At 44.1% G+C, this 21,681-nt stretch overlaps 1 protein-coding gene across 1 annotated transcript; it reads left to right on the top strand.

Moving 5' to 3' along the window:
* The first annotated feature begins 13,607 nt into the window (after positions 1-13,607).
* On the top strand, positions 13,608-18,308 carry LOC106561319 (leucine-rich repeat neuronal protein 2-like). The gene is made up of 2 exons (XM_014125155.2): positions 13,608-14,104; positions 15,510-18,308. The coding sequence occupies exon 2, from the start codon at positions 15,751-15,753 to the stop codon at positions 17,698-17,700; it is 1,950 nt and encodes a 649-aa protein (XP_013980630.2). The 5' UTR covers positions 13,608-14,104; positions 15,510-15,750; the 3' UTR covers positions 17,701-18,308.
* Positions 18,309-21,681: the final 3,373 nt, after the last annotated feature.

Below are 21,681 nucleotides of genomic sequence, written 5' to 3'. Positions count from 1 at the left end.
TTGTTTGAGGCATGGTTCACATCAGGCAATGCTTCTTGTGAATAGCAAACTCAAATTTGGTGAGTTTATTATAGGGGCAAGGCAGCTCTAACCAACATCTCCAATCTTGTCTCATTGATTGGACTCCAGGTTAGCTGACGCCTGACTCCAATTAGCTTTTGGAGAAGTTATTAGGCTAGGGGTTCACATACTTTTTCCCACCTACACTGTGAATGTTTAAATTATGTATTCAATATAGACAAGAAAAATACAATAATTTGTGTGTCATTAGTTTAAGCATACTATGTTTGTCTATTGTTGTGATATGATGAAGATCAGATCAAATTTGATGACCAATTTATGCAGAAATCCAGGTAATTCCAAAGGGTTCACTTACTTTTTCTTGCCACTGTATTTAATATACTGGCAAGTTTGATGTATTAGTAGCCAATTAACGTTAGGTAGCTAGCTAACATACTGGTATATACTGCTGTAATATGCTTTGTAGTTCATAAGGATAGCATAGCTAGCAAATTGTCAGCCAACATAACGTGTAAGGTAACTTGAAAAGTCATTACTTTGTTACATTGCTCAACATTTTCTTAACATTTGTCATAATTAGTTAAAGCAATGAATTTGTATCCGCTCTTATTGGACTGCACATTTTCTTCCATTTTCCTCAAATCTGAAAACGATATGAAGCCACGCCCACTTTCTGAAGAATTGATTTATGGGCCCTAAAAGTACGGAAATAGTGTCCACTGCTCGTATACTTCGTATTTTGACTAATGCAGTACGACATCTGGGAACTTTTGCCATACTAACTATATCCATAGTTTGACCAATAAGCATACTATTTACTCAATTTACATCACAAATAGTACAGTTAGTAAGGTTTGTATGAGTATTCGAACACAGCTATGGTTTGATGCCATTCCATTTGCTCCATTCCAGCCATTATTATGAGCCGTCCTCCCCTCAGCAGCCTCCACTAATGCAGATGCACGCCTGCTACCAGTTTGGGACTAAACCAGTAGAGAGAGTGCTCAGGACAGGTTGAGAAACTCATGTCAGTGTGGAGAACAGCAGCACACTTTATTTTGGTAGAGCTTTGTAGATGGAGAAACTGTAACTGACCTGAACACGCACACAAATAAAGCCTATATAAATAAGGTGTGGGTGACAATAGCTGCACACTCTGACCTTCAAAGGCTTCAGAGTGAACCTGTTTTTCTGAAGGCCCAGACTCTCAGTATAGCTTACCTAACGAAGTGTGGGTGTGGTGTGTTTACCTCATGAAGTGGGTCACTCTGGCACCCTCTGAATGTCACCAAACTGACCTAGTACAGGTTCACAACCTTTAAACAACCTTTCTATGCCAGTTTATGAATATTCTCTGTACAACATCACTTTGCCTCTCATTGAAGGCTTTTAATGAATATAACCTTAAAAATGTATATCCCCGTAGATTGACTTGCCTAGTTAAATAAAGGTTGCCTAGTTAAATAAAGGTAAAATAAAATAAATTAAATCAAATATTTGCTACACTGAACAAAAATATAAACACAACATGCAGTAGTTGGTCCCATGGTTCATGAGCTGAAATAAAAGATCCCAGAAATGTTCCATACCACAAAAAGCTTATTTCTCTCAAATTTTGTGCACAAATTTGTTTATATCCCTGTTAGTGAGCATTTCTTCATTGCCAAGATAATCCATCCACCTGACAGGTGTGGCACATTAATAAACTGATTACCCATAAGAGTCTAAGCCCTGTCTAAGCCTGGGGTTCTACTAAACTATATGGAATTGTTTTAAGAAGGTCATACCAATGATCATTTTGCTATTTGATTTGGAATTTGAAGACCCTTGAAGTATAAAAAAATATATACAAAATTATTTGATGAAAAAGTATTTTTGGCCTTACTGCTATTAGCCCATTTAAACGCATTGAATAACAGATTCACTACATGGAACAGATAGTCCCCCAAAAATGTAAAGGAAGTTTGTCCTGAAGTGTCTGTCCTATATCTGAGCGATATAAGAAAGCTCAGGAAACATTTGTTATTTTTTGTACGTGTATTTAACCCCTTATTTTTGGCACTAAACAGTCTCTATATACAATGCCTTTGGAAAGTATTCAGACCCCTTGACTTTTTCCACATTTTGTTACGGTACAGCTTTATTAAAAAAATGATTAAGTAAATAACAATTCTAAGCAATCTCCACACAATACCCCATAGTGACAAAGCGAAAACGTGTTAAAATGTATTAAAAATTAAAAACAGAAATACCTTATTTACATAATTATTTAGACTCTTTGGTATGAGACTCTAAATTGAGCTCAGGTGCATCCTGTTTCCTTTGATCATCCTTGAGATGTTTCTACAATTTGATTGGAGTCCACTTGTTGTACATTCAATTGATTGGACATGATTTGGAAAGGTACACACCTTTCTATGTAAGGTCCCACAGTTGACAGTGTATGTCAGAGCAAAAACCAAGCCATGAGGTCAAAGGAAGTGTCCGTAGAACTCCGAGACAGGATAGTGTTAGTAAGGCACAGATCTGGGGAAGGGTACCAAAACATTGCTGCAGCATTGAAGGTCCCCAAGAACGCTCCCCATCCAACCTGACAGAGCTTGTGAGGATCTGCAAAGAAGAATTGGAGAAACTCCCCAAATACAGGTGTGCCAAGCTTGTAGCATCATACCCAAGAAGACTCGAGGCTGTAATCGCTGCCAAAGGTGCTTCAACAAAGTACTGAATAAAGTGTCTGAATACTTATGTAAATATAACATTTCATTTTTTTCTATTTAATACATTTGTAAAAATTCTAAAAACCTCTGTTTGCTTAAGTCATTATGGGGTATTGTGTGTAGACTGATGAGGGGGAAAAAACAATTTAATCAATTTTAGGATAAGGCTGTAACGTAACAAAATATGGAAAAAGTGAAGGGGTCAGAATACAGTATATACTTCCATAGATTTTTTTCCATTTGTAAGGTGGGACCTTCAGACGAGTAATATGAGGACTGTAGGCGTTCGAGAGCAAAACCGACATGTACGTGTTTCTCGAGTGTCTACCCTTTACATTGAGCGGTCATATTCGTGTGTAGCCAAACTGTTCTGACGCTACAGACGATTTTGAGAGAAGACCAATTTTCGGAATGTCTCATGGTCTGACAAACACCACTCTAGTTCTGTTACCTTTCACCACAGATGCCTAAGTGCGACACAGGCGGATGCAGTGGATTAAGATGTATCCAACACAAAAAATACATATCTCTAGCTAAAATTAACAGATATTTATGCAGATTTTATTATTATGCTAATCAGATTTCCCCAGGGGAGTGGACATCGACCTTAGCGGGTTAAACAGCATGATCATTACAAGGCTGCCCCATGTGCTGGGGACAATAAAAGGGCACCCTAAAATGTGCAGTTTTGTCACAGAACACAATGCCACAGATGTTTCAAGTTTTGAGGGATAGTATGCTGACTGCAGGAATGTCCACCTGAGCAGTTGCCAGAGAATTTAATGTTCATTTCTCTACCATAAGCCGCCTCAAACATCGTTTTAGAGAATTTGGCAGCACGTCCAACCGGCCTCACAACTGCAGTCCATGTGTATGCCATCTTGTGGGCGAGCGGTTTGCTGATGTCAACGTTATGAACAGAGTGCCCCATGGTTGTGGTGGGCTTATGGCATGGGAAGGCATAAGTTATTGACAACAAACACAATTGTATTTTTTTATTGATGGCCATTTGAATGCACAGACACCGTGACGAGATCCTGAGACCCATTGTCGTGCCATTCATCCACTGCCATCACCTCATGTTTCAGCATGGTAAAGCACAGCCCCATGTCGCAAGGATCTGTACACAATTTCTGGAAGCTGAAAATGTCCCAGTTCTTCCATGGCCTGCAAACTCACTAGTTATGTCACCCATTGAGCATGTTTGGGATGCTCTGGACCAAAGTTTTTGACAGCGTGTTCCAGTTCCCACCAATATCCAGAAACTTCACACAGCCATTGAAGAGAAGCTGGACAATATTCCACAGGCCACAAACAACAGCCTGATCAACTCCATCCGAAGGAGATGTGTCGCGCTGCATCAGGCAAATGGTGATCAAACCAGATATTGACTAGTTTTCTGATCCACGCCCCTACTTTTTTTTAAGGTATCTGTGACCAACTGATGCATATCTATTTTCCCAGTCATGCGATATCCATAGATTAGGGCCTAATTTATTTATTTATATTGACTGATTTCCTTATATGAACTGTAACTCAGTAAAATCTTTGAAATTATTTGCATGTTGCATTTATATTTTTGTTCAGTATATATTGAACAAATCCATCTTGCATCGATTAAGGTTCAAAATGTTATGGGCCCCCTAAACTGGTTCTGTGCCCCTTGGCCTCCCCATTCATAATCGTCTTGACACCAACCTGGTCTCTGAGCATTTCATATTATTCTGTAGATAAATCCAAGATTCTCCATTTAGTATGATATGTTATGTTCGGTAAGGTTACATAAGACAGATGGTTACTTAAGGCAAAAATGAAATTAGGTCTGGTCAGGTTAGATGGATGGATGGGTTTATGACACAAATGTCTAGCAACCCAAAGGTTGTGAGTTTGAATCTCATCATAGACAACTTTAGCTAATTAGCACCTTTTCAACTACTTGCTACTTTTTAGTTACTTTGCAACTACTTAGATTAAAGGGTTAGGGAAGGGTTAGCTAACATGCTAACTCCTAAATTTAACCCTAACCTTAACCCTAACCCCAAACTCTAACCCCTAACCTAGCTTCCAATATAGAGCTAGCTAACATTAGTGGCATAGCTAGAATTCATAATATATAGTTTAGAAAATGTGTAACATATTTTATGTTTTGCTAATTTGTAACATATTTGTACGTTTTGCAAATTCGTAAAATATAATACAAATTGTAATTCGTAACACATCATACGAAATGATGGCGATGAAAATCCACAAAATAATACATACCAATACGAAACGTATAATATCATACTGGAGTATCTCGGATTTTTGTACAGAAAAATATTAAATTCGCTGAGACCAGGTTGCAAGCTATATTTCACAAGGTGGATTGGTTCCTTTTTGGTCATAACTTTAGAAAGTCCAGTTATACAGCCTTGTATTCTAGTCCCAGCAATAGCCTAACTAACCCCCTACATATTAAATGCGTTTCTCATTTACACTTATCGTTCTATGTACTTCGGTCACAGTACCATCAAGATTTACAGACGCTCTGTTCGGATCTGCGTGCCTCATTGCAGAAACATGCAGTCGCGACATTTGTTTTTGATTAACATTATATGCTGTGGTGATGTCTAACGTTGGCGCATGTCTTGGCGCAGACGAATTTGCTTTTGATAATGCTTTTAATTGTCGCAATTGAGATCTGAGCAGACACTCCCTTCATCTTTCAAACCTTGACGTGTAGCCTATCACACATTGATTCACTGTCACAGTAAAGATGGTAGGATGCTATCCAACTAAAGTTGCATTGATTGAGCAACTCAAACTGTTGAATGCGCGTTCTAGCACATGTAGTAGCCTACTGAAGTTAAAACTCAACCCCCCACAGTAAAAGCTGGATAAGACACGAGTATAGGTAATTGATTTATCCTCACCCTCTCCATATTTAGCGCTTCGATCACTGTCTCTCCCGCCCCAACGGACACCTCGGCCCCGTTTTCGTTGGACGGTTGAGACTGCTCGCTCCATCTGGTCTCGGCTGCATGCAACATCTTCCACAGGTTGGGGTTGCATGTCGACGTTGAGAAGGTAGTAGCACCACCCTCTTCTTCTGTATGCAGTTCGGGAAACATGATCGGTAAGGTTAGGTCTTTATCTGGAGAAGGAGCGTCAGTCTGTTCAGATTTCTCGGCCATAACTGGACTGGTGTTGTGGTGACTGAACTAAATAACCTCTTCTTTTGAAAGTATGAAAAAAACACAGGTAAGGGCGGGTCTGAGCAGAGGTATGGTCTGTCCAGTAGGCTAAGTACCCACATACCTTCCACATTCCAAAATGATGACTATGGTGACTGAAAATGATGACCTTCCACATTCCAAAATGAAGACAGATTTTACTGTCTATGTTTGTGACCCTGATGACACATTTCACTCTGCCAGTATGTGTTCATTTTCAACACATAACACACAAAGCAAAAGGCACAGTGACATGTGTTTACAGTAAACCCTGTAGTCATGATAGCCATACAGAGAGGCAGATCACATCCACATTAAGGATTTAGGCCCACAGCCCAAAATGTATTTTGTAACTTCCATTGAATTTCAATTGAAACTTCCATTGAACAACCCCTCACTGGATGGCAGTCCAGTGAAACGGTTCACTGAACTGCCATCTTTTAAACACAAAGAAGGTTGCAACAAAGACAATGATGAAGATAGTCAGTAGTCTTTACTGTCAGGGTGAGTGTTCAGGAAGTCTTTGCTCTGCCCTTCATGGGGCAACTCAGGCGCTCCGGGGGTTGTTTCCGAGGGAACCGGTAGCAGAGGGTGTGTCTGCGGAGCATGAGGAGAGGCGGCAGGGGCAGGCTTTGGGTGGTGGAGGTGTGTGTCATTCCTAAAGTCTAAGGGTTCTCTGTCTGCGGCCCATATCGTCCACGCCTTCAACACACAAACACACATATAGACACACACAAACACATATGTGACTCGTTTCAGGAAACTAGGCGTATGTCGCGCGTCACTACTTCACAGGAGAACATAAACTTTAACATTTTTATCAAAATGCGTTTTTTGGCAGAAATGCCTTCTTGAACATGTGAACTTTCATGTGCCTTAATAACAAACTTGTATGCCATCTGTAAATGGGCTATTGTTATTTTACTGCTGCTCTTTAATTACTTGTTACTTTTATTTCTTATTCTTATCCGTATTTTCTAAAACTGCATTGTTAGTTAGGGGTTTGTAAGTAAGCATTTCACTGTATTCGTCCCATGTGACTAATACAATTTGATTAGATTTGATTTGAAATACAAATACAATTGTTCAATTACGAGCCTAGTTGGTTTAGCCACAGAAAAATGGGGGGGAGGGGGCAATCTTCCCGCTAGCCATGATTGGCTGAGATAATGAGTGGGCTGGACATGCTGAGAGATGAGTTCGGATTGGTCTGCCATGTAGCAGCTTCTGTCTATTTGAGCTGGTCAGTATGTGTAGGTAATCCTGTCTAACGCAGGTGTTTATATATATATATATATACACTGCTCAAAAAAATAAAGGGAACACTTAAACAACACAATGTAACTCCAAGTCAATCACACTTCTGTGAAATCAAACTGTCCACTTAGGAAGCAACACTGATTGACAATAAATTTAACATGCTGTTGTGCAAATGGAATAGACAAAAGGTGGAAATTATAGGCAATTAGCAAGACACCCCCCCAATAAAGGAGTGGTTCTGCAGGTGGTAACCACAGACCAATTCTCAGTTCCTATGCTTCCTGGCTGATGTTTTGGTCACTTTTGAATGCTGGCGGTGCTTTCCCTCTAGTGGTAGCATGAGACGGAGTCTACAACCCACACAAGTGGCTCAGGTAGTGCAGCTCATCCAGGATGGCACATCAATGCGAGCTGTGGCAAGAAGGTTTGCTGTGTCTGTCAGCGTAGTGTCCAGAGCATGGAGGCGCTACCAGGAGACAGGCCAGTACATCAGGAGACGTGGAGGAGGCCGTAGGAGGGCAACAACCCAGCAGCAGGACCGCTACCTCCGCCTTTGTGCAAGGAGGGAGCAGGAGAAGCACTGCCAGAGCCCTGCAAAATGACCTCCAGCAGGCCACAAATGTGCATGTGTCTGCTCAAACGGTCAGAAACAGACTCCATGAGGGTGGTATGAGGCCCGACGTCCACAGGTGGGGGTTGTGCTTACAGCCCAACACCGTGCAGGACGTTTGGCATTTGCCAGAGAACACCAAGATTGGCAAATTCGCCACTGGTGCCCTGTGCTCTTCACAGATGAAAGCAGGTTCACACTGAGCACATGACAGACGTGACAGAGTCTGGAGACACCGTGGAGAACGTTCTGCTGCCTGCAACATCCTCCAGCATGACCGGTTTGGCGGTGGGTCAGTCATGGTGTGGGGTGGCATTTCTTTGGGGGGCCGCACAGCCCTCCATGTGCTCGCCAGAGGTAGCCTGACTGCCATTAGGTACGGAGATGAGATCCTCAGACCCCTTGTGAGACCATATGCTGGTGCGGTTGGCCCTGGGTTCCTCCTAATGTGTGTCAGCAGTTCCTGCAAGAGGAAGGCATTGATGCCATGGACTGGCCTGCCCGTTCCCCAGACCTGAATCCAATTGAGCACATCCGTGTCATCATGTCTCGCTCCATCCACCAACGCCACGTTGCACCACAGACTGTCCAGGAGTTGGCGGATGCTTTAGTGCAGGTCTGGGAGGAGATCCCTCAGGAGACCATCCGCCACCTCATCAGGAGCATGCCCAGGCGTTGTAGGGAGGTCATACAGGCACGTGGAGGCCACACACACTACTGAGCCTCATTTTGACTTGTTTTAAGGACATTACATCAAAGTTGGATCAGCCTGTAGTGTGGTTTTCCACTTTAATTTTGAGTGTGACTCCAAATCCAGACCTCCATGGGTTGATAAATTGGATTTCCATTGATTATTTATGTGTGATTTTGTTGTCAGCACATTCAACTATGTAAAGAAAAAAGTATTTCATAAGATTATTTCTTTCATTCAGATCTAGGATGTGTTGTTTAAGTTGTTTAAAATAACACAATTTAAAAATCAGCCGATAAATCAGTATCAGCTTTTTTGGTTCTCCAATAAACAGTATCGGTATCGGGCGTTGAAAAATCATAATCGGTTGACCTCTAATTTGCACATTTATACAAAAAATAATCTTCAAGACATTTTCAAGTCTTGCCATAGATTTTCAAGCCGCTTTAAGTCAAAACTGTCACTCAGGAACATTTACTGTCGTCTTGGTCAGCAAGTCCAGTGTATATTTGTGTTTGAGGTTATTGTCCTGCTGAAAGGTGAATTTGTCTCCCAGTGTTTGTTGGAAAGCAGACTGAACCTGGTTTTTCTCTAGGATTTTGCCTGTGCTTAGCTCTATTCCATTTCTTTATATGGATAAACCAGAGTAGTGGGACAAAGGTACGGGACGGTAGGCAGGCAGGCAGAAAGGTCAAAACCGGGAAAACTAGGGAAATAGGCACTATGGACAGGACAGGAGCAAGGGAAAAACAGGAGACAAAGGGCTGTGAGACGTGTTAACTCTGGACACATGAAAGGTAGGATGTATACGAAGGGTCCGGGGCAACAGAAGACGAACAGCAGAGGGGCTAATGATTTTGGAGATGGGAAACGGGCCGATAAACCGGGGGAAGAGTTTGCAGGATTCCACCCGGAGGAGCAGATCCCAGGTGGACAGCCATACCTTCTGCCCGAGATGATACCGGGGAGCCGGGGTCCGGTGGCGATCCGCTTGTCGTCGATACCTGGAGGTGGTCTTGAGGATGGCCGACTGGCCTCTCCAAACATCTGGGCAGAAGGTATGCCGACCTCTTTCGGCTGGGAACGATGCACCTCCCGGACCCGTTTCCCTATTCTCCAGCTGTGTGCCGTTGCACGGCACGAGGTGGGAAGGATGGTCTCAGGCTCCGGGGTAATAGCCGTGGGGCTATAACGGCGAGACAATGCATCCGGCTTGACATTCTTGGATCCTGGCCGATATGAGAGGGAGAAGTTGAACCGTGTGAACAGCAGGGCCCATTTAGCTTGCCTGGAGTTGAGGCATTTGGCGGTGCGGAGATAATCCAGATTTTTGTGGTCGGTCCATACGATGAACGGGTGTTCCGCTCCTTCCAGCCAGTGCTTCCATTCCTCCAATGCTATCTTCACTGTGAGAAGCTCACGATTTCCCACATCATAGTTTTTCTCCGTGGCGTTGAGGCGATGGGAGAAGAAGGCGCAGGGATGTAGCTTCAGGTCCAGGGCAGAAAACTAGGAAACAGGCACTATAGACAGGACAGGAGCAAGGGTAAAAACACTGGTAGGTCTGAATGAATAAAACAAACTGGCAACAGACAAATAGAGAACTTAGGTATAAATACACAGAGGATAATGGGGAAGATGGGCGACACCTGGAGGGGGTTGGAGACAATCACAAAGACAGATGAAACAGATCAGGATGTGACAGATGACAAGCATACCGATAACATGATGCAGCCACCATCATGATTAAAAATATGAAGAGTGGTACTCAGTGATGTGTTGTGTTGGATTTGCCCCTAACATAACGCTTTGTATTCAGGAGATAAAGTTAATTTCTTCCTTCTTTTCACTCTCATTTAGGTTAGTATTTTGGAGTAACTACAATGTTGTTGGTCCATCCTCAGTTTTCTCATATCACAGCCATTAAACTCTGTAACTGTTTTAAAGTCACCATTGGCCTCATGGTGAAATCCCTGAGAGGTTTCCTTCCTTTCCGGCAACTGAGTTAGAACGAAGATATAGATGTACTATTGTAAAGGGGTTGTTCCACTGGATATCTTAAGGTGAATGCACCAATTTGTAAGTCGCTCTGGATAAGAGCGTCTGCTAAATGACGTAAATGTAAATGTAAATGTAAATTACCTGTAGCTGCTGGCTGATGAAGTCACTTTGTTTCTATAGCAACATGGTCATTGTTGTCTGTCACTGAAAAAATATAGAGTAAATGGAATAATGTAATTCTAATTATAGAAAACAACCAGCTTGCTGTCAACAGTCTGAGGGTTTAAAGTTTAAAGTTTCAGATTAAAAGGTTAAAAAGAAAAATCTTAAAAATCTACCATTGCAATGTTATGGACATTAAAACTTTACTGGATTTAATGCTGTGTCAAATAGCGCCAACAGACATAACCTACAAGGCCAAAGAGAACTCAATGTAACTTGATGCGTTTGATTTTCTCCTCTGAACTCAACAATCCGTTACAAAACTCACACATGCAAATGTACACACAAAAGCTTCCAACTCATCTACCAATGCAGGCTGCCTAGCAACCTGTTGCTATAAGATACTGCTGGGACTGTCGCCATGGCGGCAGATTCTCACTCTCTCTGCAGCGTTACAACACACACACACACACACCGCACCATTTAGCTCTGCTGTGGGGAGCGTTTCATAAGTCCTTGAGCATTCCCCGGTCCAGCGAACACCTGTTGTGTACAGAATTCAAATGAGAGAGAGAGAGACACACAGAGAGACAGAAAGAGAGACAGAGAGAGAGACACACACAGAGAGAGAGACAGACACACAGAAAGAGAGAGACAGAGAGACACAGAGGCAGAGAAAGCGAGAGAGAGAGAGAAACAGAGAGAGAGAGCTAGAGAGAGAGAAACACAGAGAGACAGAGAGAGAGAGCTAGAGGCAGAGAACCACAGAGAGACAGAGAGAGAGAGACACAGAGAGAGAGCTAGAGAGACAGAGAAACACAGAGAGACAAAGAGAGAGAGAGCTAGAGAGACAGAGAAACACAGAAAGAGAGAGACACACACACAGAGAGACAACAGACACACACAGAGAGAGAGACAGACACACTTGGATAGAAAGATTGAGAGAGCGACATAGATAGAAAGAGAGAAAGAGAGAGGGATAGAGAGAAACAGGGATATAAAGAACAGAGGGAGAAAGACCCATCATGATTCTACATTGTCAGATCATGGTATCAATCATGTCATTGTATCATATCATTCATTAATATGAGATGCATTGTCTTTTGGCTGATGGTGACTACAGTTTGCTTACACTGAAATGAAACCCTAGAAAGTCAGACATGTGTGTATGTATTTGCTTTAATGCTTAACTCTGACATATGACTCTAATCATTCCCTGGATGTGACACTGCAACATGCTTCACCTCAGCCTTAACTGAGGGTTATCATAACAGTGCATATGATTCACAACCATGACTCAGTGAGTAGACCACACACATACACAGAGAGGGGAAAGGGAAAGGGGGATACCTAGTCAGTTGTACAACTGAATGCCTTCAACTGAAATGTGTCTTCCTCATTTAACCCAACATTTAAATGCGTTAGATGATTAGAGTGATTAGAGTCATATGTCAGAGTTAAGCATTAAAGCAAACACATACACACACGTCTGACGTTCTAGGGTTTCATTTCAGTGTAAGCAAACTGTGCGGGGGGCTGCCTTAATCAACATCCACGTCTTCGACACCCGGGGAACAGTGGGTTAACTGCCTTGCTCAGGGGCACAACATATTTTTTACCTTGTCAGTTTGGGGATTTGATCCAGCAACCTTTCGGTTGCTGGCCCAACACTCTAACCACTAGAGGGAAGGATAAGGGAATAAAAAAGATGGAGGAGAGCAGATGTGAAGAGAGGAGAGACATGAAGAAAGGAAAGACGCAGGAGAAAAATACGAGAGAACAGGAAGCAGTGCTTGTTTTCTCTCCCAATGTTGCTATGACGACCTCTCCTCTGGATTCCTTTTCATTGTGCTACCTCTCATCCCTCATTCTCACTGCCTTTCAGCCTGCAGGGCGCGTGCATGGGTGTGTGTCTCTGTGACATGCTTTTCTGAAACTTAGTTGCTCAGCTCTCATAACCCCCTCACTTTGCCTAACAGGAATGGTTACACTTCTCCTCAGAGTGCTTCCATCCTTCCGTCCATCCAATCTTCTCTCTCTCTCTCTTTCTCTTTCTCTGCTGTCCATATTGTGCGTTATGTGATTAGGTAAGACTAGGTAAACTTAAACATTTAACACTAAACATGACATTCAATCCTGACTTGGATTAGGGTTAGATGGGTTAGGATTTAGGTTAGAGGTTTATAAAAATATATATTTATATATCTTTATTTGTATTTATAGATTTGCAGCTCTATCATACAATAAACACTCACACACCTACCGTACATAGTTCAACAAGGCTTTGCTGCTCAAACTCAGAGCAGCAAAGCCATGTTGAACAATGTATGGTAGGTGACTTGTTAGGGTTTGTTGGGAGAGAATGGAAACTTTTGTGCAATCCTATTGTCTTTTCTCCTCAATTGTCAGCAGTGGCACAGGAATGGCTGCGGGCATAAACAGTGACACAAACACACAGTCATTTTCTTTTACACACATGCAGAAGGGAGAGCGGAGGAGATATAGGAAGAGAGGGAGATGTGGAACGGTTGGAGAGAAAGGGGAGATGGAATCCGCCGCTTTACACACACACACACACACACACACACACACTCACAGGCACACGCACCCACACACACACACACAAACACACGCACACACTCACAGGCACACGCACACGCACACACACACACACACACACACACACACACACACACACACACACACACACACAAAAGGCCCACACACACACACACAGGCACACGCACACACACACACAGGCACACGCACACACCCGCACAGTGCATTAAAGTTTATACAATAGCTACCAGCATTCTTCCTCTGCACGGAAGAGATGCTGAAGTCTCTGAAAGCTTCTTTGGTTTTAATAGTTCATTCTCTATGTAGCCAGCACTATCCTCCACTAGACAGCTTTTAAAAAGCAAACCAGTGAGCCAAATGGAAACTCACTGAGCCTGCAATTCAGAGGTATTAAATCATTATTATTTTATTTGGAGAGAGAAGGAGAGTAGAGACGGACAGAAACTCAGATTAAATCATCTTTGTCTTTCCTGCTCAAGCCCACTGGCTACTGAGAGAAAGAGACAAGAGAGAGAGAGAGAGAGAGGCACACACATACTGACTGAGATACAGTGGGGTTCGGGAGAGTGCAGATTCATCCTGTAGAGATCTCCCCACAGCCTCAGAGAGAGAAAAGGAGGAATATTTTAAAAAGAGAGAAATACAGAATGGGAAATACATGTGTTTTAAGGGGAGAGTGAGGAAGGATGATTTATTGTGGAGCAAGCCATTGACACAGCGAGAAAAAGACAAGCTGACTGAACATTCCAGGAGAAAAACAACGCTGACAAGATCGTGGGATAGGAAAAGAGGGACAGAAGGAGAGAGGACGGATCGAGAGATGCATGCAGTCAACCGTACTCATTCGATGGTAAGGATTATTTTTCATTCGATGGTAAGGATTATTTTTCATTCGATAGTAAGGATTATTTTTCATTCGATGGTAAGGATTATTTTTCATTCGATGGTAAGGATTATTTTTTGTGAGATGCAAATGTGTGTGTTTGTGTTCGCTAGGACATATGTCTGGGTTAGACACAGATACACTGGCACTGAGGTAAACACATGGACACACACACACACACACACACACACACACACACACACACACACACACACACACACACACACACACACACACACACACACACACACACACACACACACACACACACAGAGAGAATCAGAGCAGTAGAAGGAGAAGAGTGCCATCTGTGATGTGCCACAGTGGTGTCATCTCATTTGTGCTAACTGCTAAGACTCTGTCGTGTTTTTGTGTGTATGTGTGTGTGTGCCAGCGTGTTTGTGTTTCTGTGTATTGAAGCGATCGAGGCACCTGGCTGATGCATATCTATTTTTATTGATCAGCATCGAGCACCCTCTCTCTAACTCTCCCTCTCTTTCCCTCTCCTTTATCCCTGTCATTCCATTTTCTTTGCTCTCTCTCTCCCATACCTCCATCTCCCTCTGTCTGTCAGTACAGATAGCTTAGTTCCACTGCAGATTACTCCTTCATCCCTCCTACTGCAGTCTCAGCTACAGCCAGACAACCTCCTCTAGTCTTCTCCTTTCCTCCTCTCCCACCTTTCCTCCTCTACCTCGTTTCCTCCTCAGTAATCAAAAGGTTGTTGAATTGAATCCCCGAGCTGACAAAGTAAAAATCTGTTGTTCTGCCCCGGAATAAGGCAGTTAACCCACTGTTCCCTGGGCGCCGAAGATGTGGATGTCGATTAAGGCAGCCCCTCGCACCTCTCTGATTCAGAGGGGTTGGGTTAAATGCAGAAGACACATTTCATTTGAATACATTCAGTTGGACAACTGACTAGGTATCCTCATCTCCTCTATCTCCTTTTGATATATTCCTTTTATTTCCTTGACACATGGTCTTGTAGTCTCTCTACCCTTTTCTTTCCATTGTGTGTGTGTGTATATGTGTTTTATTTCAGACTTCCTCTGTTATCTTAACTGGTAAACACTGCCACCAGGTGGTGACTGGTCGTCATCAGTACACACTTCACAAGCACAAATATTTTCATTCATTCAAAACATAAAGTAAATAAGAAAAGAGGGGCAAAAATCAAATCAAATGTAATCCTTTGCATATGAAAAGAGACTGGAAATCAAATCAAATGGAATGGTTGAGAGTTGAAAGAACAGGAGGTACTCTCTCAACCTGTCCTTTGGCTTTCTAAATGTGTTACAAAACCTGTCCTTAACACATTATCTTCCCCGTCTCTCTCCACCGCTCTTGCTCACTCCCTCTCTCTCTCTGCCAGGTCATCTCCTTAGTGTGTACAGAGCCATGCCCAGTACACCTGTCGCCACAATGTGACAGCGACTGTCTGACCACGGAGACCATCACCTAGACAATCCACAACACTTTAGATTCCTATGGCACTGTAACCTGACAACAGCAGATACCTACAGCGCTGTAACTTGGCAACAACACTGAGTCACCTCAATCGAATTGCCACCACTGAATCGACTCCTCTGAATCAACTCCTCTCTGCTGTAAGGATGCTGAGGGTGTCAATGGTCCTACTGCAGAGGCAGCTGATCCTGTGTGTGTGGGTGTGTGTGTCCAGTGCACTAGTGGTCCATTCCCTGCCATGGAGCATCTCCTGCCCGGCAGGGTGTGTGTGTCAGATCAAGCCCTGGTTTTCCCCCCAGTCAATGTCCCGCGAGGTTCCAACTGTGGACTGTAACAACCTGTTCCTGACCCAGCTCCCCTCCCCTCTCCCCCTAGACACACACACCCTCTGTCTGCAGAGTAACCTGCTGTCTGCCTTGGAGACATCACTGTTACAGACACTCCCCAACCTCACAGAGCTGGATCTGTCTCAGAACCGCTTCAGCAGTGTCAGGACACTAACCTCAACCCAGCCCCAGACTCCCTCCCTGCGCTCCCTACTCTCCTTGCACATGGAGGAGAACCAGCTCTGGTCCCTGCCCCCTGCCGCCTTCTCTTCCCTGCCTGCCCTACAGGAGCTCTTCCTCAGCCACAACCAGCTGGCCTCCCTGGCTCCTAGAGCCTTCTCTGGTTTGGGCTCCCTGCTGCGCCTGCACCTCAACAACAACCACCTGACATCAATTGACCCCCTCTGGTTCACCACCCTGCCCTGCCTCCAGGTGCTGATGCTGGGGGGAAACCCAGTGGAGGTCCTCCCTGAACGGGGCTTCCAGGCGCTGGGGTCTCTTCGCAGCCTGGTGCTGGGGGGCATGGGGCTGAAAGGGTTGCCTGAGAGGGCCCTGGAGGGGCTGGACAGTCTGGAGAGCCTGTCCTTCTACGACAACCTCCTCACCACTGTCCCCACACACGCTCTGAGGAGGCTCCCAGGCCTGAAGTTCCTTGACCTGAATAAGAACCGTCTGAGTCTGGTTCAGACAGGGGACTTCAGGGACCTGGTCCACCTGACAGAGCTGGGTCTGAACAACATGGAGGAGCTGGTGGCCATCGAGAGGGCAGCCATGGAGAACCTGCCTGAGCTCACCAAGCTGGAGATCACCAACAACCCCCGGCTGTCCTACATCCACCCCCAGGCCTTCTTTCGGCTAAGCAGGCTCGAGAGCCTGATGCTGAACTCCAACGCTCTGACTGCTCTGCACCAACACACTGTCCTGTCTCTGCCCAGACTGAGGGAGGTCAGCCTGCACTCCAACCCCCTCCGCTGTGACTGCCTGTTTCGCTGGGTGGCTGAGGAGCACCCTCACACAGATGCCAACGCACACACAAAAACACAGATGCCACAGGCTGTGAGGTTTATCCAGCCCCAGGCCACATTGTGTTCTGAGCCTCCAGAGCTGAGGGCTCGCAGGGTGAGGGAGGTGTCAATCACAGAGATGTCAGCCTCCTGCCTCCCCCTCATCCCCCCTGGCATCCTCCCCCCCTACGTAAGGGTGAGAGAAGGGGAGAAGCTGGCCCTGCACTGTCGCGCCCTGGCAGAGCCTCAGCCCACAATCTACTGGGTCACTCCTTCTGGACAGAGACTGGGATCATCCAACAACACCCACAGCCCCAAGCCTGCATCCAGACCCTTCTCCAAGCCTGCATCCAGACCCTACTCCAAGCCTGCATCCAGACCCTACTCCAAGCCTGGATCCAGACCCTACTCCAAGCCTGGATCCAGACCCTACTCCAAGCCTGGATCCAGCCTCAACTCCAAGCCTGCATCCAGCCAGACATCCAACTACTCCTCTTACCATTCCCACTTACCCAGCCCAGCATCTGGTAATGCCTCTGTCCTCTTTTCCAGCCTCACCCCTTCCTCTCCTCCCCTCCTCTCCTCCTCTGTCTACCGGCTCCTGCCAGAGGGAACATTGGAGATCGTCATGGTGACATCCCGGGAGGCGGGTCTGTACACCTGTGTGGCTGAGAACACACTGGGGGCCGACACTCACAGTGTGACTGTAGTGGTGCAGGGGCCAGGGAGGGGGTTGAGGCAACAGATGTTGGAGGGTAGAGGATAGGGGTTAAAGAAGAGGGTTTTGAGGGAAGGGAGGTCACATGAGGGCAAGGGTCAAGACAGCAAGCATGAGGAGCAGCACACATATGAATAAAGCCTAGCTATATAAATAATGAATGATATTATACACATAATAACACACACACATACTTGCAGTACATCGTTTCCAAAGATAACGTCGCTTCCAGGGATGATTTATAGGATAGATATGGCTACCACTCTTGGCGGGGGTGCGGTTGTAGGTGGTTGTGAAGCCCGATCCTGGAGGCACGTCCTGCCGCAGTTGGGACATGTTAGGGCTGAATCTGGAGCTGCTTGTGGGAGTGGTTGGGCGCATTGGGGCCTGTAAATAGGACATATGACACAGTGGCAGTACATACAACAGTGGTGTACAGTCAGATATGTATATATTTTATATATACAGTACATTTGGAAAGTATTAAGACCCCTTTACTTTTTCCACATTTTGTTATGTTACAGCCTTATTCTTAAATTGATTAAATGGTTTTTTTCTCTAATCAATCTACACACAATACTCCATAATGACAAAACAAAATCAGGTTTTTAGAAAGTTGTAAAAATGTATTATAAAAAAAAAAACATAACATAAGTATTCAGACCCTTTACTCAGTACTTTGTTGAAGCACCTACAGCCTCGAGTCTGTAATCGCTACAAGCTTGGCACACCTGTATTTGGGGAGTTTCTCCCATTCTTCTCTGCAGATTCTCTCAGGCTCTGTCAGGTTGGATGGGGAGCGTTGCTGCACAGCTATTTTCAGGTCTCTCCAGATATGTTCGATCGGGTTCAAGTCCGGGCTTTGGCTGGGCTACTCAAGGACATTCAGAGACTTGTCACGAAGCCACTCCTGCATTGTCTTGGCTGTCTGCTTAGGGTCGTTGTCCTGCTGGAAGGTGAACCTTCACCCCAATCTGAGTGCATGAGCGCTCTGGAGCAGGTTTTCATCAAGGATCTCTCTGTACTTTTCTCCGTTCATCTTTCTCTCGATCCAGACAAGTCTCCCAGTCCCTGCTGCTGAAAAACATCCTCGCAGCATGATGCTGCCACCACCATGCTTCACCGTAGGGATGGTACCAGGTTTCCTCCAGACGTGATTCTTGGCATTCAGGCCAAAGAGTTTAATGTTGGTTTCATCAGACCAGAGAATCTTGTTTCTCATGGCCTGAGAGTCCTTTAGGTGCCTTTTGGCAAACTCCAAGCAGGCTGTCATGTGCCTTTTATTGAGGAGTGACTTTGGTCTGGCCACTCTACCATAAAGGCCTGATTGGTGGAGTGCTGCAGAGATGGTTGTCCTTCTGGAAGTTTCTCCCATCTCTGCAGAGGAACTCTGGAGCTCTGTCAGAGTGACCATCGGGTCCCCGATTGCTCAATTTGGCCAGGCGGCCAGCTTTAGGAAGAGTCTTGGTGGTGGTTCCAAACTTCTTCCATTTAAGAATGGAGGCCACTGTGTTCTTGGGGACCGTCAATGCTGCAGAAATGTTTTGGTACCCTTCCCCAGATCTGTGCCTTGACACAATCCTGTCTCAGAGTTCTACGGACAATTCCTTCAACCTCATGGCTTGGTTTTTGCTCTAACGTTCTTTGTCAACTGTGGGACCTTATATAGAATATATTATCAAAAGTGTCTAAAAACCTGTTTTTGTTTTGTCATTATGGGGTATTGTGTATAGACTGATGCGGACATTTTCCACAAAATGTGGAAAAAGGGAAGGGGTCTGAATACTTTCCGAATGCACTGTATGCATAGGCCTACACATTGACATTGTTTGAGTTTGTATAAAGAGGACACTCAAACTGTGGTACTTGCCATAGAGAAAAGAAATGGACTATTACAGGAGAGAAGTCTTACCCTCTTCACTTACACAAGGGGACAGGCATTTTCCAAACAGTGTCATTTTATCGTAGCCTATCCCTGCTTTCTTTGAGGTTTTGTAAAACTAAGTGGTTAATGTGACCAGCCCTTTCTCACTCCGCCTATTCCATCAGCTTCCTGTCACCTTGCGTTATTCTTCTATCCTACTGCCTTTACATAACATGACCTTGTTTTCCTACCCAGTGTACCACTTCTCTTTCAAATAGGATTGAGATGTATTCAATTCTATTTTGAGCTATTATTAAAAAGAAGTTGGACTGATTTATGTTGATGGTTTGTTTTCCTGTCCATATTCACTAATTCCCTTATTGCTGGAGGCAAATGAGGAGGCAGATGAGAGCAATAAATTATGCACTCTCCAAAATGGTAACAGTTGACTACATTGAATTCACAACTCAATATTTCTATCCATCTTTCTATGACAACTTAAATTCATATTTTAATCTAGAACTTTTATCTTTCTACTGGCCATGGACTGTAACAGGAATACGATCTCAGATCATTATTCCCTACATAATTAGAATGTTATGCAGAAGAGCCAGTATTTTTGTTGAAAAAGCACACAAAATAAAACAAAGACTCAGAAGATTATTACTTCTCATTGAACACAAACACAACTTAACAGAAATGATACAAGGAACTGAGCAGTTAGCATCTCAACTGGTGTTAAACTCAGTTTGGCTTCTTTATCTCTTTCTTCCTCACACAGAGGGCCTTTGCACCTTTTACCAAGAAACAGAACTTAGCTAACAGAAAATGTCTCTTACTCAAGGCATTGATTAATTATTTTCAGAATATATTTTGTTTTAGGCCAGGAAAATGTAGTTTAAAAGATTGAACTTTTGAACTTGGAGCTAAATGTGCCAGAGCTTTTTACATTATTACAATTACAGTATAATTAAGTTTATACCATGGCGTTGTTGAATACTCGTTTCTGATTGACTTGAATGGCATTTTAAAACGTGCATTATTTCCCTATAATCAAACGTTATATTTGCACAGTAGAATTCAATGGCTGTAGTTCATTCTAACATGTTCTATGTTTAGCTGCTTTTGAAAGCAAAAGTCGAATTGAAAACATTACTGGCATTGCTGAATTCGATTTTCATAATAGCAAGCTAGTACAAATGGTTTGGTTAGCTAAACTAGCAAGTCTGTTTGTTTGTTTACCAAGGCAACTACTGTCACAATCTAGTAAACTTACTAGCTGCTTCAGTGAATGTGGAACAGGTGTATACCGGCAAATAAACACATTTCTACTGGTAAATGTGCTAAGTTATAGCCACGGAATAAAAGGGATAATCAATTCGGGGCTCTATGCATTCTCTGGAAAAAAAATGCAATGCAGTGGAAGGTTAGCTCCACTCCGCTAGGGAGTTATGGAACACATCTTCCACGTCGTTCATTATTTTCCACAGAACAAATAGCCCCTAGTTGATTATCCCTTACATATGCTAGTGTGGCAGAAAATAACAAGTGAAGTAAACTAGATGCACCATCTCATACACTACATGACCAAAAGTATGTGGGCACCTGTTCGTCGAACATTTCATTTCAAAATCATGGGCATTAATATGGAGTTGGCCCCCCCTTTGCTGCTATGACAGCCTCTACTCTTCTGGGAAGGCTTTCCACTAAATGTTTGAACATTGCTGCAGGGATTTGCTTCCATTCAGCCACAAGAGCATTAGTGAGGTCGGGCACTGATGTTGGGCGATTAGGCCTGGCTCGCAGTCGGCGTTCCAATTCATCCCACAGGTGTTCTATGAGGTTGAGGTCAGGGCTCTGTGCAGGCCAGTCAAGTTCTTCTACACCGATCCTGACAAACCATTTCTGTATGGACCTCGCTTTGTGCACGGTGGCATTGTCATGCTGAAACAGGAAAGGGCCTTCCCCTAACTGTTGCCACAAAGTTGGAAGCACAGAATTGTCTAGAATGTATGCTGTAGCGTTAAGATTTCCCTTCACTGGAACTAAGGGGCCTGGCCTGAACCATGAAAAACAGCCCCAGACCATTATTCCTCATCCACCAAGCTTTACAATTGGCACTATGCATTCGGGCAGGTAGTGTTCTCCTGGCATCCACCAAACCT

The sequence above is a fragment of the Salmo salar genome, chromosome ssa17 (genome assembly GCF_905237065.1).
Source record: "Salmo salar chromosome ssa17, Ssal_v3.1, whole genome shotgun sequence".
NCBI classification, from domain to species: domain Eukaryota; kingdom Metazoa; phylum Chordata; class Actinopteri; order Salmoniformes; family Salmonidae; genus Salmo; species Salmo salar.
The sequence above is the reverse complement of the archived record's forward strand: the minus strand, read 5'-3'. Positions and strand labels throughout refer to the sequence as shown.

Coding starts and splice junctions, on each gene's coding strand:
- LOC106561319 (XM_014125155.2), top strand. CDS start 15,751: ATGCTGAGGGTGTCAATGGTCCTACTGCAGAGGCAGCTGATCCTGTGT.